The sequence below is a fragment of the Strigops habroptila genome, chromosome 10 (genome assembly GCF_004027225.2).
Source record: "Strigops habroptila isolate Jane chromosome 10, bStrHab1.2.pri, whole genome shotgun sequence".
NCBI classification, from domain to species: domain Eukaryota; kingdom Metazoa; phylum Chordata; class Aves; order Psittaciformes; family Psittacidae; genus Strigops; species Strigops habroptila.
The window spans coordinates 14,178,630-14,195,132 of NC_046359.1; the positions used below are offsets into that span (position 1 = coordinate 14,178,630).

Genomic DNA, 16,503 nt, shown 5'->3' on the forward strand with positions numbered 1-16,503 from the left:
AAATACACTTGCAGATCAAAGGCCTGGTATGCAAAACAGGTCCTGTGCACCAAACTGACAGGCTTCTTAGGGTTTTGTTGCTATGGTGCTATTGCCTTAACAAGCTAAAATATCCCTCATCAGCCTCCATGGGAGCCTAGACAGAAAAGTAACCACCAGAAAAGAGCTGAAAATGGTCTTTGACTACACTCAGTGAGCAGTTTAGTGTTTTTTTAAGCTTTAATCACCCTTGACTTCACGTTTGACTATTAACCCACCAACTGATCATTAACTATATGAACTGAAAGACTGATTTCCAAAGGATTGGTCCAAAGCTAGGCTGGTTTTTAGGGTTGTTTTCTGAAAGACTTTAATATCTCCCACCAGCACACAGACAACCTATTGAATCCCCTGTAAGACTCGGGTCTGAGCAGGGAGGTACTTGCAGGTTATCTGCCTAGAAGCACACTGCTCAGAGCTGATAAACTCTATCCTGCTTTCCAATTTAACTCCAGCCTTGCTAAGCAGCAGGAGTAACCTGACTGAATTGTTGAGGGTCACAGCTTGAGGTCTTTAATCAACATTCCCAGCTTAATCAACGGGAGTTTAGCTAGCCTGAAATGCTAATTAAGATACTTCTGGTATTTACCCTGATGCGTGTCCTTTTCCTACCAGGACAATCAGTTATGGATAAATGTTGCTGCAGAAATGATGAAATGTCAATTGGACGTCTTTTCTTTTTTAACCCCCTCCAGCTTTAACATGCTTACAGCTGATATTTTCTAGCAGCAACTTGCTTAGGCTGGTTAGAGACATCTGCTAATAAATGAAAGGAGCACTTTTTTTTTCCATGAATAAACTCTTGTGACTCACAGTCCTTATCCTAAGCCACAAGACCATCCTTCCCTCCTGACTTAAGATCCGTAAGACCTAAGAAGCTGACTCTGACTCACTGGACGAGGGCTGGGATTGGACTGTATCTACTATGTGCATCTTTCTTCCGAACACAATACAGCCAGAAAGAAGGTGGGAGAAAGCCTCTGACACACTGGCCCTGATTTCTCTTTGGGAATGGCTGGGGTTTTAATTGCTGTCTTTGTATGAGAATGAATTAAGCTCGGGTTTGTAAACAGTGGTCTAAACACCCCTGCGCTGACAGGCACAAACATCACGAAATATGTAGTTAGTTCCACCGGCGCTGCATCTTTGAACTCTAATTGTAAGTCCCTCTGTCATACCAGGGGAAGCAGAACAACACATCTGGAACTAAAAGCTTCCTGCTAGACTTTTCACACTAACTATTTCCAGCTTTTTTCCAGATAGGAGTTTCCAGCAAAAATATTTTCTAATTGAAAGATACTGATTCCTTAAAACTATTGTTTTTCTTGTGGGACCTACAAAAGAAAACATGCCCAAACATTTCTCAAATAAAAATAATAGGGAAAAAAATTACAAATATCAAAGCACCACGTTTCTCCATTGTTGACATTTAGAATAATATTTTATTTATTCAAATGTCTTCTACAATTTAAATAATTTTACTTTGAAGTGATTACAAAAAATCTGCTGGAAAGTAAATATTTCCTTTGTTTCAAACTGCATTTTTGTTGTTTGCCTGCAAATATTTTCCATGGCTTGATTTTCTATCCCAGTTTGTGACCTGAGGGGCTTTTTCCATTTCAAGTACCTTCTCCGCACAGAAAATAGCAACCAGATATTTTGTGCCTGAGTAAAAGTAGGATGAAGTTCTAGCTAAGACAGCCCACATGTGTCTTTGGAATATGTTCACGGAGGAGCAGCACACCTGTGCCATTGCTTCAGGTACACAGCAAGACTGGAGAGGAGCGCTCCATCAGATCAAACACACTACCAGCCTCCTGCAAGGAGTTGTTAGCATGAGGCTCAGCAGGACAAGTGGACAGGAATAGACAAAAAAATGGAGGGTAAATATTTTTCTGTATGTATTTCTAGAGTTTTCCAGTTGCAAAAATGCAAGCAGATTGGTTTGCAATTAGCAGGGTGAATGTCCCAGAGTAACAAAAGCACCAGCTTTCCAGTATTTGTTTCCAGTGCTGAAATCCTGCAGAAAAATCTGTTCCTGTGCATGGGGAGGGACTACTCCTGATGGGGACAAAACTCACAGTGAAGTACCACGCTGTAGCACTGGAGCCAAGAGGCTGCAGCAGTGGGGCCAGGAGAGCACCAGTAACTGGCTGCATCCTGCATGTTTGTAAAGCTGCCTCCTTACTCAGGCTGCGGGAAGCCCACACTAGGAAGATTTTTCCGTCTCTGAGGAATGAAATAGCATCTTTACCACTACATTTTGTAACAGGACTCCAGGCAAAATAAGGCCCAGTGTGACTACAACCACCTCCACAGTCACAGTTGTCTTTGCCCCAGAAGGCAGAAACCACAATAACACCTACACCCAGGAGCAGCAGCACTGTGCCGGCCACACTTATGTGCCCTGGCTGGGATGCCAAGAAGGTTGGGCTGTGGGGATGCTAGCTGCAGAGCTGCATGGCTTTGGGGCTGCTGCAGAGCTTGGATGTTGCCCTGGATGGTGGGCTGTAGGGATGCTGGGTGGTAGGGCTTCTGGACTGCAGGACTTCTGGTTACATGCATGCAACCTTTTTTAAAGTCCTAAATAATTGAAACTATATGAAGGATGTTAATGTGGTGGGCTGAACACCTTTGTGAACATCAATATGGAAAAACAAACAGATTCTTTGTTCATTTAACTTCAGTAGCCATTTTACAGATTTTTAAATCAAATGAGACCGGGAATGCAGAGCTATGGGGCTTTGGAGCTGCTATATAGCTTGGATGTTGCAGTGGATGCTGGGCTGTGAGGATAGAATCATTAAATCACAGAACAGTCAGGGTTGGAAAGGACCTGAAGATCATCTAGTTCTAACCTCCCCGCCATGGGCAGGGATGCCTCACACTAGACCATGTCTGGGATTCAGGGATTTGGAGCTGGATGCTAGGCAGTGCGTCTGCAGGGCTATAGAACCGGACATGTGGCTGCAGGTCTGCCGGCTGTGGGCCTGTCGGGACACTGAGCTGAGGGAATACGAGGCTGCTGGGTGGTGATCAAATGGAAACGGTGGGATGGAGAGCTGAGGGCTGTGTCAGGGGGTGCCGGATGGCGGGCTGCGGCACTGTGAGCTGCGTGCAGGGTTGCCGGGCCGCGGGGCTGGACTGAGGATGGGCTGTGGGGCTGAACGTGTGTGTCCGGGCAGCGCTGCGGAGCTGCGGGGCTGGACGCGGGGCGGCGGGCGGGTTGCGGCAGCGGCGGCCGCCCCCTGCTGGCGGTACCGGGTGCGGGACGGGAGGGGGATGGTGCTGGTGCGTGGCCTGCACGGCGGTGCGGAGCGCGGGGCCGCGGGGCCGAGGGTGTCGCGCTCCCCCGGGAGCTGCCGCGGTCGCGCCGGCCGTTCGAGGCGCTTGTGACACCCCTTTGCTTTGGAGCCTGGCAGGCTGCAGCGCTGCCTCCTCAATCTGCCCTGGCAATGGCCACTTCCTTGCAAGCCTCTCCCCTGGTCTGGCCGTAGCAGCAGCCTGAATTTGCAAGATAACCCTACATATTGTGGGGCTGGTTTTTTATTTCTTTCCTTTGTGCCTAAAGCTGGCAACGGAGGAGCCTGCATTTTCCGTGCAAAATGTCCTGTGGTGCCATCAGGTTACTGATTTATACCATTAGTCACAGCTTAGAGGTCCCAGCATTGCACTCAGGGGCTATTTGTCCACTAGCTGGAGTCACCCACAGGACACCAAACCTTGGCATCATCCTCGATTTCAGCTTGCTGTGGACGTGTGTGCAGCAAAGCTGCGAGCAGGAATGGCCCCTTGTGTCCTCAGCACCCCTCTTATCCAAACTGCAGGCCATCCCCATTAAGCAGCACAACGGAATTGTGCTTAGAGATCGTTTGATGGATCTAACTTTCCCCCAGGGACCACCGAGACACATACAAAAGCACTGCAAGCCATGCATAGTGGGTTTTATTCTCTTATTGTATACTTTTGCTTCCTGCCCTAAAAACCCTTCACTCTCAGAAATGTCCTGGTCTAAGTACAAATAGGCTGTGCTGCACTCATTTCTAATCTCCTCTTGGATGAACTAAATAATCACTCACCTGGTCAACTACTTCTCAGCAAATACAGACAATACCAGCTGCTGAGACTCTGCATGCAGTACAGTGTGTTTCCTAGTGCTGTCCTGGACCACTTGTGCAGTATTAGCAGTACAGCTAGAGCTCAGGGGACAAGATCCAGTACAGTATGTTTCTCACATGCTCCATGGAGCACTTTAAGAGTCTTTTCAAGCAAGCAAAACCTGGTGCTTGAACTGCTCACAAACAGCTGGAGGAAAAACACACCAGGCTTTACCCGATTTCAATTTGCAGACCCCAATATTCTCCAGCGGAGGTGCAGGCCATCTGTCATGAATTTAAAGCAATAGACAACAGGGCTGGTTTTTTTTAGCTCCCTTTCCCCTACAGATAACCCACAGATCCCCTCAGGGGCTGCAGACAATAGGTTGCAAACTGTTGGCGTTGATAGATGAGCTTCCTCCCCCTCCATACAGCCTGGAAAAGTGCTTGCTTGTCTCTTACTTAACAAATTGAATATTCTAACCCCAAACAATGCTAGAGCTAATAATGGAAACAGGGACAGGTTTAGGATTTGAGTCTCCTACCTCCTGATCCTTTCCATCTCCACCCCTCTGCTCTGGCACGCACTTCTTAGATTTTCATTCAATAACCAAGTGCATAGATGTGTGGATGTGTGTGTTCAGACTTGTGATGTTAACCAGAACATCTGAGCAAGACGGGGGGCAAAAAAGTCATTCCAAAGGTATCAGTGTTTCAAATTGTGACCTCAATGCAGGGTTTGAGCTGGCAAGGTGGGAAATTACAGTCTTTTCCACATCAGGAACAACAAAATCACTTTCTGCCTTTCCTACTCCTGAGAGGCTCTTCTGCTGACCAGTATTCCCTGTATCAGCTCCCAGGGATGGGAGCCAGTCATAGGCAGAACCAAACACACATAGCTGCAGCACCAGCATGAATACACCAATATAGATACACAGAAGCAAGGACACGTTTAGTGCTGTAGACTCCTGGAGGCAAGGTTGGCTTGTGGCTCCCGTACATGTGTGCCAAGGTACTTGTATGCACTGCAGTATAGACGTGTTCAAACCCTTGCACCACAAAATACTGGAACTATTTTAAGGGCAGGAAAGCATCTGGCTAGCAAATAAGCTTTGTGTGTTTGGGCCTGGCTCATTTAAAAACCTTGTTTCTTCCAGAATATTGGAATAATGAAAGTGCCTGCAGTAAAATAACTGATAAGCCTCTCCTCTATAGAGAGGGTAAATGCATGTCATTTTCCAATTAGCTCTTGTTCTGAGCAATTATGTTGATCAAATAATTGAATAAGTGACAGGAATGTGAATTCTGGAGACAGTTAATTTCATTCATCTGCCAGTTTATAGCTTGACTTGCATGAACACATAAACCAGGTTAATGTGTTATTTATAACTTTGAAAATACAATTATAATAGTCAAACATGAAGAGTTGTGTGTGCAGAGAGGAAGGTTTCTGCTAGCAAATTATAATAATAGTTTAATGAAGGAGTTTGTCTTTTCTGGCCAGCATGTAGGACAGGAAGGATGTATGGCTTGTGTTTGAAAAAGCAAACAAGGTTGGTATGAGCGTTAGCAGGAAGGAAAATGGCCCTGACCTGAACGTGGGGCATAGAGGTAGCCAAAGCCTTACCCTCCTGTTTTGTGAGACAGTGGGTATGCGCTACCCCAGGGACTGTCCATGAGGGCTAAACACCCCCCAGCCCTCCCTGCACTGGTACACATCCACCAGTCTCAACGTGAAGCTGAGCATGGTTTTGGAGGGACAACCAGGACTGTGATCCTTTGTGTGAAGGTGGGTGCAAAAGAGACAAACTAGGTGTTTTCTACCTGGCATTGGTCTTGGGTGAGCACCAGGGTACACCAGAAGAAGCTCCTGTCGAGTGTGCTTGAGATCAAAGTACTGGAACAACCCCTGCAAACCTGGTCCCGACTTCCATCAAAAGCGTGAATCCTGTTTGTGAGTTTTCTTCAGAAATAATAATAACAATTAAAGAAAAAAGAGCTCAGCAGGAAAACAAACCATTTATTTTTCTTCTTAAAGCTATCTTTAGATGGTCTTAACTGATTGCCTCTTAACCTTTTCTCTGAACCCCCTGTAGCAACTTGGCCTACCATCCAACAGGAACTAATTAGCAGAGATATACAGTAATAAAAGTAGTGCACAGGCATGAGCCATTGCCTCACAGGGAGTATTACCTGGTTGAGTGTTACACTGGCTGCAAGGAGGAAATTTGTGCAATTAATTGCTTCCTGATTAAAGGTATTTGCAGTCTGGCCTTTAAATTTTCAAGGCCTAAAAGCACATGCTGAGTTAAATACGGAATTTGCCCACAGTAGTCAAAAACATTGGCCCAGACAGTAGGATTTGGTGCTGTAATTTTGGTTGGGAATAAACTCTTTCCTGTCTAAGCATATTATACCCCAAGCCAAGTATGTAGAAAGAGCTCCACTCAAAACTAAAGGGGCACAGAAGGTCTTGTGTGGGTTTAAAACAGTTTCTAAACCAGTTTAGTTGAACCCATACCATTTTCCTGTGAGGACATGATCTTAATGGAATTAATTTCACAGAGCATGGAGGAGCAGAGCCAAAAACCCCACAGGACATCTCAGGCTGGAATGCTATTTAAATGGTAATAAATTTCACGGGAAAACAAAAAATGGTGACTGATTACAGGCACACCAGGAGAGGGGCTATTTGGTGCAAAGATGCCAGGCAGCAGTGCAGGGGCCTTCTGCCTACTGCGCACATCAATTGTCACCAAGCAAACACGATAGGGTTTAGTCCCACCGGGAGAGAGGAGACCTATTTCATGCCAGGATAACAACAGGAGGGAAGAGCTCATAATGGGAGGCTCTAGGTTTGGGTAAAAAGAGGGAGGATGGGTTGTGGCAGGAGGCTGGGATTGCTGCTCCTTGTGCCAGCCAGCACTGGGGTCAGGCTCAGGTGGAGCCACATCCCAGAAGAGCAGCTGGTCCAGCCTCGCTGCGCACCCTTCGTTAAGCATCATAGTTTTCCAGAGGGCATTTCCTCCACCCTGATGTGGTGCCATGTACTGCACCAGGTCAGATGAAGCGACTTTATTTTAGCATGCCCAACACTATTATTGCTGCCTCCTGAAAGTTGCAACACTAACGATTCATGGAACCTAGTGCTCCCACTGAAGAAGGAGAAGGCTTTGTTAGGGACCACAGTTTGTCACACTAGAGTTGAGGTGTCACAGAGATGCACACTTTGTTTGCTCACGTGCTGCTGTTGCTCCAGTATTGCCCCCCTATAACTTCTTTGCCAGTTGGCTTTATGAAATCTATTTATGCTCCACGCATGAAAAGCACTTTAACATCTACTTAGTTCTGTGTACAGGAATGGGCCTCTCAAATTCAGGGGAACATATTATGCTCTTCAATGTGTGCTCAAGCACCTCACTGGGTGGAAGTTGGAGGGACAAAGATTACAGATCTTTCCTTGCAACCCTCCCAATCTCCTGCCTCCCCATGCACATTGTCATTAGCGAGAACAGGCAGGGAGGTATATGGCCTGAATTACATTAACACAGACTGTAATTTAACATGCAGTTTGGCCTCCTTCCTCCACAAAGCCAATCTGGCACCTCTGCTGGAGAAGTTACATTGCAGAGTGGGAAAACAAACAATCCTCCAATTGTTAGTGAGGGAGGAAAAAAAGCAGAACAGGAGCTGCTTATCAGAGACCCACACTTTGAGAGAAAACTTCACTGAATCCTGAGGAAGGAAGGATTCTCTGCAGAGCTTCAAGTACTCTTCTGACAACCCTATCCTGCAGGAGCAGGGCCCCTTCCTATTGTGAAAATTGAGTCCAGTGAACTGAAAATGAACATAACAACAGGAATCCCCAGACTGCAGCAGTGCTGTGAAGCTGTAATTAAAACAAACCCAGAACACATTAGTCTTAACAAACCTGACTGGCACAGACAGCTGTCTATGAATTGCGATTTTAGAAACAGTAGGAATGACTCAAAGCCCAGAGAACTTTAAGTCTGGAAGTGTCTGAGGAAAAGTTTTCCCTCGGCCCACAGTCAGCTGGGGAGTGTCTGAAATTCAGATCTCAGTTGTGCCCAAGTCATGCTTTATGCTGCAAAGGATTTGGCTAACTCTCTCACACCTTCAGGAGCATTTAGATTTTGACTGGCTCAGCTTTCTGGGAGGACAGAGAAAGAACTGTGTGTGTTGGCAGAACTAGCTGAAGAGCTGCATGATTTTATTTGATTTATAAATAACTTGAAATCATCATTAATCCAAGCATCTACAAGGACTTCCCTAGCAGCAGTGAAGTTAATACTACCTGCTCTTCTCCCTGGTCCATCTTCCTAGTGCAACACATTCAATAATCACATGCCAACATATTAGCACATCTGAACAAGATTCCCGGCAGCTGCAGGGCCAAGTTATATTTTAGGTAATCTAAGCCTCAGAGTCCAGCTCCTGCCATGACATGAAGAGATTAATATCTCAGCTTCCATACCTGCTTTTAGCTCTTGTACTGGTCTATGAGAACAAATTGAATACAACAGTATCTGCTTGCATACAGAGCAGATGCCTGTTTTGTCTGTGCAGAGGTGATGCTTACTGATGCGGAGTTCTTGTGGGACCTCCACTGGTAACCATGTGCCATCACAGCCCTCTTCAAGAAATCCGGGGAGCAGGTTCTCTCCATCCTCTCACGTCTTCTGCTTGTGCGAGAAGTGGGATGCTCAGGCCATCGAAAGGAATGCAGCTACTGCATGGGGAGGAAGAGAGGATAAATACCAGAGGGTCACATGAGGGTGACCTATAATTGCCCTAAAGCTGTCCTGATCAGTCACCTGGAAGGGGAACGCTGCTCAGTGGTCAGCACAGGCTGCTTGCTTATACTTTCTCTCTGCTGTCAAACAGAGCACATCTGTAGCAGAGAATCTAGCTCAGCCTGTAACTCTGAAGTTGAGAACTGTGTTGCAGGGCACGCTGAGGCCGCTAAAGTTGTATTAGCAAAATTTCCTAAATACTCAAGACATACTTACGCTGTGTCCGAGGTGGCTCAATAAAATTCTGATCTATTACTCTATTTGGCATCCCTTGTAATTATCAAAGGCATAAATCTATTTTTACCACAGTTTGTGGTGTTTCTCTCCCTACTACCTCTTAGGGTTTGCAGGAATCGAATGTATATAACAACCTGTTATATATACATTACATGAGAGTTGTTATATATACATTAAAATATAACAACTCTCAAACCACCGAGTGAAAAGATGTGTCTACAGGATATGCTCACAAAGTTCCTTGACAGATATGCCCTATTCTGGATTTGATTTTCTTCAGGGAAAGCACACTGAGAGTCTGCAGAACTAGTAATGTTTTTACGTAAAAGGTAACCCAGTTAAAACATAGGAGTTGTGCAGCAAAGGGAATGTAAAGAATAAGTTATGAAGATTGGTGGCAGAGACCTTCCGCATTATTGTGCTGGACTGCAAAGCTGCGTTATGACCATAAGCTCTCATTGGAATTTCAGTTCAACACTGAAGTAAAATGACAAGAGGTCACACAAGTTTGACTTTCAGAAGTCAGAAAGCTGTGCATCTTACACAAGACAGCTGAAGCTGGGACAAGTGACTTCGCATCTCTGCAGGGGCTTGCAGTCTAGCAAAGTGTGTCTCAGGCAGAACAAATGTCACATGTTGGTACATACCTTTAGAAGTAGAAAGGTGAGATCCTCTGCAGGATGTCTGCCAATGGTATAGAAACACAGCAGGAAAAGGAAACATGAAGAATTAAGAAATTAACAGCACGAAAATTAAAACATGCAGAAGAAAAGCACTACCAAGGAAGGAAAAAAGTTGACCCTAACATCCAAAACGTCCACTGCAGCATCTTCATTCCCCAGCGTGCTACAAAACATCCCAAGCCACGCTGTGAGACAGCACAGCTTTAACGGCCAGGCCTGCCCTTGGCATAGCAAAGCTTCAACAGACACAACTCCACCTAGCGAGGAGATGGGCTGCACTGCACACGCAGCATTCAAGTTAAGAGTGAATAGGCTCCGGTGACAAAATAATCTCTAGAAGGTTAACAAATCCCACAGCATTACACTGCCCTCGTGCTGATAAGGCCTCACATATCTACCCAATGCCCCATTAGACTAGACTACTGCCTCCCCTCAATTTGAATCAGATACAACGTTGAGAAACATTTTCTTCCAACTTGACTTTATTAAACCACACGCTGACTTTGTAAGAATGTAATTGAAGTGACATCACTTGGCTTTCATCACCCGGCTGCCTCTTACATCTCCCTCACAATCCCTGACCTGAAGCTCTCCTGCTTCACTGGAAATTTATTAGTGGACTCGAACTTTGAACCAACATCCTCCTTCTGATGCTGATGTAATAAAACCAGAAATACACCACTAGTGCTGTATGTCCAAAAGTTTTAATACTTGGTCCTCACTGTTCAGAAAAGTTATTGCATTAAATTCTAATACATAAATTCATCTGAATAATAATAATAATTAAAAAAAAAAATCTTCATTCTACACATCACAATTTTGTCACAGCAGCTAAAGGAAACCAGATTTTATATGCAATTGTCTCAAAACAAAACAAAACGACTAGCTCTTCTCCAAATCAACAAAACTGCTATCATATTATTCAGTAGTTACTGCAAATCCCACCTTGAACAACACTATACAAGAGTACATCTCAGGAAAAGAAGAGTGCCATTCCAAATTACTGTCTGCAAATCTGAAATTTATTAAACCATGATTCTCAGCATATGTTAACTTTTTTGTTAACCGAATTAACATATAAAGTGTGTTTAATTTAATTGCACACCATTTTCCTTGAGTTACTGATTTTCTTTTATTACGACTTGAATTGATTCACAAGTTACAAAATATCAATGCTACCTACAGCAGTTTATACAAACCCACACGCATGTGGGGATTGTGCCAGGGACATGAACATATTTGATCACCCAGACAAAAGGCCAGATTCCCTGATCCATTAAAACCAACATCCACGTAAGCCCACTGCTCCATGGATGACGGCAGAGACAAAATCAGTAGGCCCTGCATGCCATAAACAGACTGATGATGGGAGCAGCGACTGAGGCATAACAGAACACACGGCAGAATTACATTCTACCTTTCATCCTCTGACGAGGATAAGATGTGCTACACCAGCTCGCAATGGATGCATGAATAGGGCTCTCCTCCTATTCAATATTACTCCAGAGCTGGGAATCATGAAACTAAATTCATCTTCTTACACAAAATTCTCAAGCATCACAATAATCAGTCTTGTGCAAGAGAAAGGTAAGCTGTGGAACTGCAGCACAGGGGAAAAAACCCAACACAAAACCAAAACCCATCTGTATTTATTCTGCTTTCTTCTGCTGTAAAGAAAACAATAAAATATATCTGTCTTCAGAGAAAAAAAGCCCTTGCTTCTCCCTCTCTTCCAAAATACCTGTCATCATGTAGAGCTCTCACTTAAAATCCACTTGAAAATATTTCTCAGATTAAGCAAGGTTGCTACCTCTGCCCACTTTAAACAGATGAGAGAGAATATATTACTTTGATACACTTCACTAGGATCTGGTATCAAAAATAGTTCACTAGTGAAGTGACACCTGTGTGGCTCTCTCTTGGACATAACATGTTCACACAAGTTCTAACTCACTGTCTCAGTCCCTTAAAATAAAACTATAGCTATTACAGTGGTTTTCAATCAGTTTTAGCTAAGAGCAATAAGTTACCCTTTAAAACCATATCCATGATATGCTAGCAAAAAGCCCAAACACTGGAAAGCAAGTGAGCACAGACAGTAGTATGCTTGGCAAAATACTACAGTTCAAAAGGCATTCAAAGAGCAACAGAATGAAAACTAGCCACAAAAGTGAAAAGTGCATTGAACTAGCACCATGAAAATAGGGAGGAAAGAAGCCCCAGTATGAGCAGTTATGCAGAATATTTTACTAGCAATATCTTGTTTGTTCCGGCAGTCATGAGGCATTCATTACCATGATACAAATTGCAAAAGCTTTCATTTGAAAGCGTAACAGGAATAGGATACTCAATTTTCCCAGTTAAGAACACTTATTGAGAGTCTAATACAAGGTTACTTAGCTGCAACATGATTTTCTCACAACTAAGAAAGTCTTTGCTAAAGGGGAAGAAGTTTACACAGCTCAGAACATGATGCTGACAGCTTTCTAAAGCCAGCCTTTATACAAGACTTGGCTTATTTTATTTTCAGAGACATACACTGAACAAGACAGCCATCACCATTCAATCTAAACATACAAGCATTTGCATAAACTTCCCCCATCTACATTTGTGTTCCCAACCAAACACAGTCCTTGGGTTTTCTGCAGAAAAAGATAGTGCTTCTTGATTATTGCTGTATTACAGGAAACAATACTAATATTTGCAGGAGGGACAGAGCATGTATTTTGCAGATCACATCCTTTACAAAAAGCCTCACACTCACTCTCTTCATCCTGTGCTGCCTCCATAAGCAGAACTAGCATTCTGTTTCTCCCAAATGAAATGGTGCCTTCAGACCACCTCCCTGTCCTGCACATCGCAAGAGCATTTATGCTTCTTCACTATGGTTTCTACCAGTAGGCAACGGCCTGTCATGCGTTTATGACAGCACCTCAAGCAAGAGTGCACACTTAATCAAATGGACTTGACCCCAATGAAGTCCACGAAAAAACAAGGAAGGGGAACACAAAGGGGAAGGAAAAAAGTTATTCTCACTTTTTCTCTGAAGGGAACAAATGTTTCTGACAGCAGAAGGTTTGTTTTCCGAGAGCTGCAATTTAAGCCGACAAGCAAGTTTATTAAATAGAAGAAGCCCCTTCATCCAAACACCAAAAACCTTAAAAAAACCCACATTTTTAATTTAGATCTGCCTCTGAAATGAATGAAAAAAATGTGAATGTTGGAAAAACTGAAGAGTTTGCACTGCTACCAAACAAATCAGACTGTGAAATTCATGTTGTTTCTCTGCAGTGCTGAGTCACATCTGGATGGTGGATGTGTCTCACAGAACACCATACCCTGGGAACATTTCAGCACTTCCCCTCCTACCAGAACCCTGCCTTAAAAAAGAATTCCTACAGTGACGCGATAAGAAGTGATCTTTTCCTGCCATGTGGTGTACATATATTTAAGACTTTCACAAACATTTAGCCAAAAATTGTATATTACAATGTTTCCCAAGTCACAAACACTACACAAGCCATTCTTACAGGATACGCTCTCCAAGGACATGGGACCTCAACCTTACTTCTCGCCAAGTGTTGCATCCCTTCACGCTTTGATTGTAAGTCTTCAGCTTCTGGAATGCAGCAGTTGGACTTCTGCATTTTGCAGGGACTCAGAAGACCCGTTTAGTTCATGTATCCAATGTACAACATTTTCAGCAAGTGTTTTCAGACTGTTCATAAGAACAGTTAGGTCACTTCACACCACAGAGGTGGTACTTTCTGGATTTACACGCATCAATCTCGAAGCGTTTCTCAGATCCTGTAGCTGCTTGGCTGGCTTTCCAACTCCTTCCTCAAACCTTTTTTCCACAACAGGAAGGACAGTTTCATACAGGAAGGATGCATTCTGCCTAATGAATGCTTTTTTCTCGGGATCCTGTTCACACCGTAAACTGTAATCAACATGCTGGACAGCCACTAGGATGATTTCTACGAGACTCTCTAAAAGAACCATGTGCAGCTCTGGGAAGTAAAGCTTTAACGCTTCCTCCAAGAAGGCCATAGTCTGCTTAGTGAACGCTACTACAGTATAGCTCAGGTTGACCCAGCAGTCATCACCCGTGTACTGGTCAAAATTGCCCACTCCGCAGCTCCTCATCTCCTCCCTGAGCTTCCCCAGCGCCTCTGGAGTCATTAGGTTCATCTTTCTCCACATCTCCTCAGAGTTGCGGTGCTTGGTGGCCTCGATAATGATATCCTTGTAGCTCTGTAAAGCCCCTTTGATATCCTTTACCAGAAGAGCATGAATGATGAAGGTGAGGTCCAGTCCAATCTCGCTAAGCTGCTTGCAGTGCTCCTTAGCTACCTTGGGTATTAACAAAAAACAAAGGGTGTTACTAGTGTGCAGGCCCCCTTTACATCTTACACACTTACCAAATTTATCATTCTCAGAAAACAGAGAAGCGTTAGTTATACTTCCTTATTTCTCCTGCTTCAAGAAGTTTCTTATTAATGAGAAATGAATAACTGAAAGATAAACCCTGCCTAACAAAAACACTCTGACAATTACACTATGAACCCCCCCACCCCTTCTTGGTTTTGGTTTTTTTTTTTATTAGCAGCTGAAAGAAATTAGTCTTGCAAAAAACTATGGCAATGTAGTCCAGGCCTGTAGACAGGCTTGGAAAGCAAACAGTGTCTTCAAATTACTCATCACTCAGATGTAGCTCATGCAAATTTTAGGCAAAAGGCAAATCATGCCTTTAACTCCTACTGGTTAAAGGCAAATTAAGGATAAATGCACACTGCATTTCTGATAAAGGCAGGGTTTTTCTGGCTGTGTGTTTTCAGCTTAATCTTTTCCTCTATTGCATTGAAAAAAATCCAAACCAACCCCAAACGAACATTACCCTATCATGTCAGGAAGCCTTTCCACAGACCCATTCAAGAGTCAACAACTAAACTAGGGTTAGAAAAGAAGAATTACAAGCTTTGCAGCCTTTGTTTTGGCTATCATGTCACACCACCATCTTTGGACCCGCTTACCTTCACGCACTCTGCTGCAGTCGACAAGCTCTCTTTACTATCAAACACTTGCTTACTGAAGGCATCTACAAACATCTTCATGGAAGAGCGGGCCCAGACCACGAAGGCCGAATAGCAGCCGTTGTTGCCTGCGAAGTCTGTCTCAAACTCTCTTGCTGTCTCCAGAAGGCTGGTAAAGAAGACGTGGCAGAGCTTGTGGATGTACAGCAGCGTGGCGCCCTCGATGCGCAGCTGCCGGATTGCCGTCTGCACCGCGGCCGCCCGGTTCTTCAGGAAGAGCTCACATGCTTTGGTGGACTGGCCCAAGCGAATGAGCTGCGACACGGCTCGGCGGGTGGCCCGCGGCCCTCCCCGCAGAGAGCGGTCTGGAGACAGCTCGAACACCAGCACGTCTGTAAGCTGCCGGACCCGCTCATCCACCTTGACCCGCAGCTCCTTCACGGGCTGGCTCACAGGCTTGTCCCCCAGGTACTCGTTGAGTTTATCCAAGAGGTCCACTGCCCCCTCGAAGTCCCTCTGAGCAATGCAGACGTCCAGGTCCTCAGGCAGCTCCTGGATCCACTCAAGTGAGAGGTCGACCACCTCCTCCTCAGCAGAGGGCTCTTCCTCCTCCTCATCCTCCTCAAAGGGGTTGGTGGATTCAGGAGGCGTTGGGGCAGGCCGGGGCAGGGCCTCCTGCTCCAGGCGTTGCTTCTCACTGAGGGCCCGGTTGCGCTTGGTCTCCTCCAGCACCTCCAGCCACTCCTTCTTGATCTTGGCATTCTCAGCCTGGAAGATGCGGCTCTCGGGGAACATGAGCAGCTTGAACATATCTTTCATGGGAGGGTTGTCCTTGACGTTGACCACGGCCAGCCCATCGAGGGAGTAGAGGGCAACGTAGCGGTAGGCGCCGCGGCGGTTGGGCAGGGCAGTGGCCACGAGCAGACAGTCGTTCATGAGGAAGGCGTGCACCCGCTGGATCTGCGCCATGTGGTCAGCATCGTACTCCACCAGGTCGCCGTTGTAGACCAGGTACTTGCTGGGGCTCTCGGGCAGGAGGTCGCGGTAGCCCTCCACCTTCTCCAGGAGGGTGGTGAGCGTCCGCTGCCGCCCCTCCTCGCTGGCTGCTGCCTCCTTCGCCGACAGGGGCAGGAAGGGGTCGGTGGTGGCGGCACGGCGGGCGCCCAGCGCGGGGTCGTCGCGGTCGGCCTGGAGGAGCAGGGCCTGGGTGACGGCCTCCATGATGCCCTTCTGCTCGGTGAGGATGTGGCTGAGCTGGTACATCTCGCTCTCCAGGTAGCTGATCTCCCGCGCCGTCTCGATGAACTGCCGGTAGTTCTGGTACACGTTGCGCTTCAGGCTCTGGGCCGTCTCCTCGCTCAGCGCCTGGATGCGCTGCCGGTGCTCCTGCAGGTCCCGGTCCCCGTCCGACTGCTGCGACAGCTGCTTCACGTACTCCGCCGCCACGAAGCCCCCGGACTCCAGCTGCCGCCGCAGCCGACTCCCGCCGCCTTCGCCCAGCGACAGCGCCATGGCCACGGCCGCGCTGCCCGGTGCCCGCACCCGCCGCCGCTACCGCCGGGGCCAAGGCCGCTGCGCCTGCGCACCGCGGGACGTTCGC

At 46.0% G+C, this 16,503-nt stretch overlaps 1 protein-coding gene and 1 long non-coding RNA gene across 2 annotated transcripts; both read right to left on the minus strand.

The window, feature by feature from the left end:
- Positions 1-6,136: 6,136 nt before the first annotated feature.
- LOC115613773 lies at positions 6,137-9,761 on the minus strand. The gene is made up of 2 exons (XR_003993511.1): positions 9,376-9,761; positions 6,137-9,321 (listed from the first exon to the last, which is right to left on the minus strand). It is a non-coding gene; the product is annotated as an uncharacterized LOC115613773 (long non-coding RNA).
- A 573-nt stretch (positions 9,762-10,334) lies between these two features.
- EXOC8 (exocyst complex component 8) lies at positions 10,335-16,487 on the minus strand. Its single transcript, XM_030499689.1, has 2 exons — positions 14,904-16,487; positions 10,335-14,223 (listed from the first exon to the last, which is right to left on the minus strand). Exons 1-2 carry the CDS (start codon positions 16,413-16,415, stop codon positions 13,615-13,617), a joined length of 2,121 nt encoding a protein of 706 aa, XP_030355549.1. The 5' UTR covers positions 16,416-16,487; the 3' UTR covers positions 10,335-13,614.
- Between the last annotated feature and the right edge of the window lie 16 nt (positions 16,488-16,503).

What these genes read in the sequence shown, in the direction of transcription:
- EXOC8 (XM_030499689.1), bottom strand. Translation starts at nt 16,415, where the DNA reads ATGGCGCTGTCGCTGGGCGAAGGCGGCGGGAGTCGGCTGCGGCGGCAG. An exon ending in CTGCAGCAGAGTGCGTGAAG is followed by an intron (nt 14,224 to 14,903) that starts GTAAGCGGGTCC and finishes TTAATACCCAAG; the next exon opens with GTAGCTAAGGAGCACTGCAA.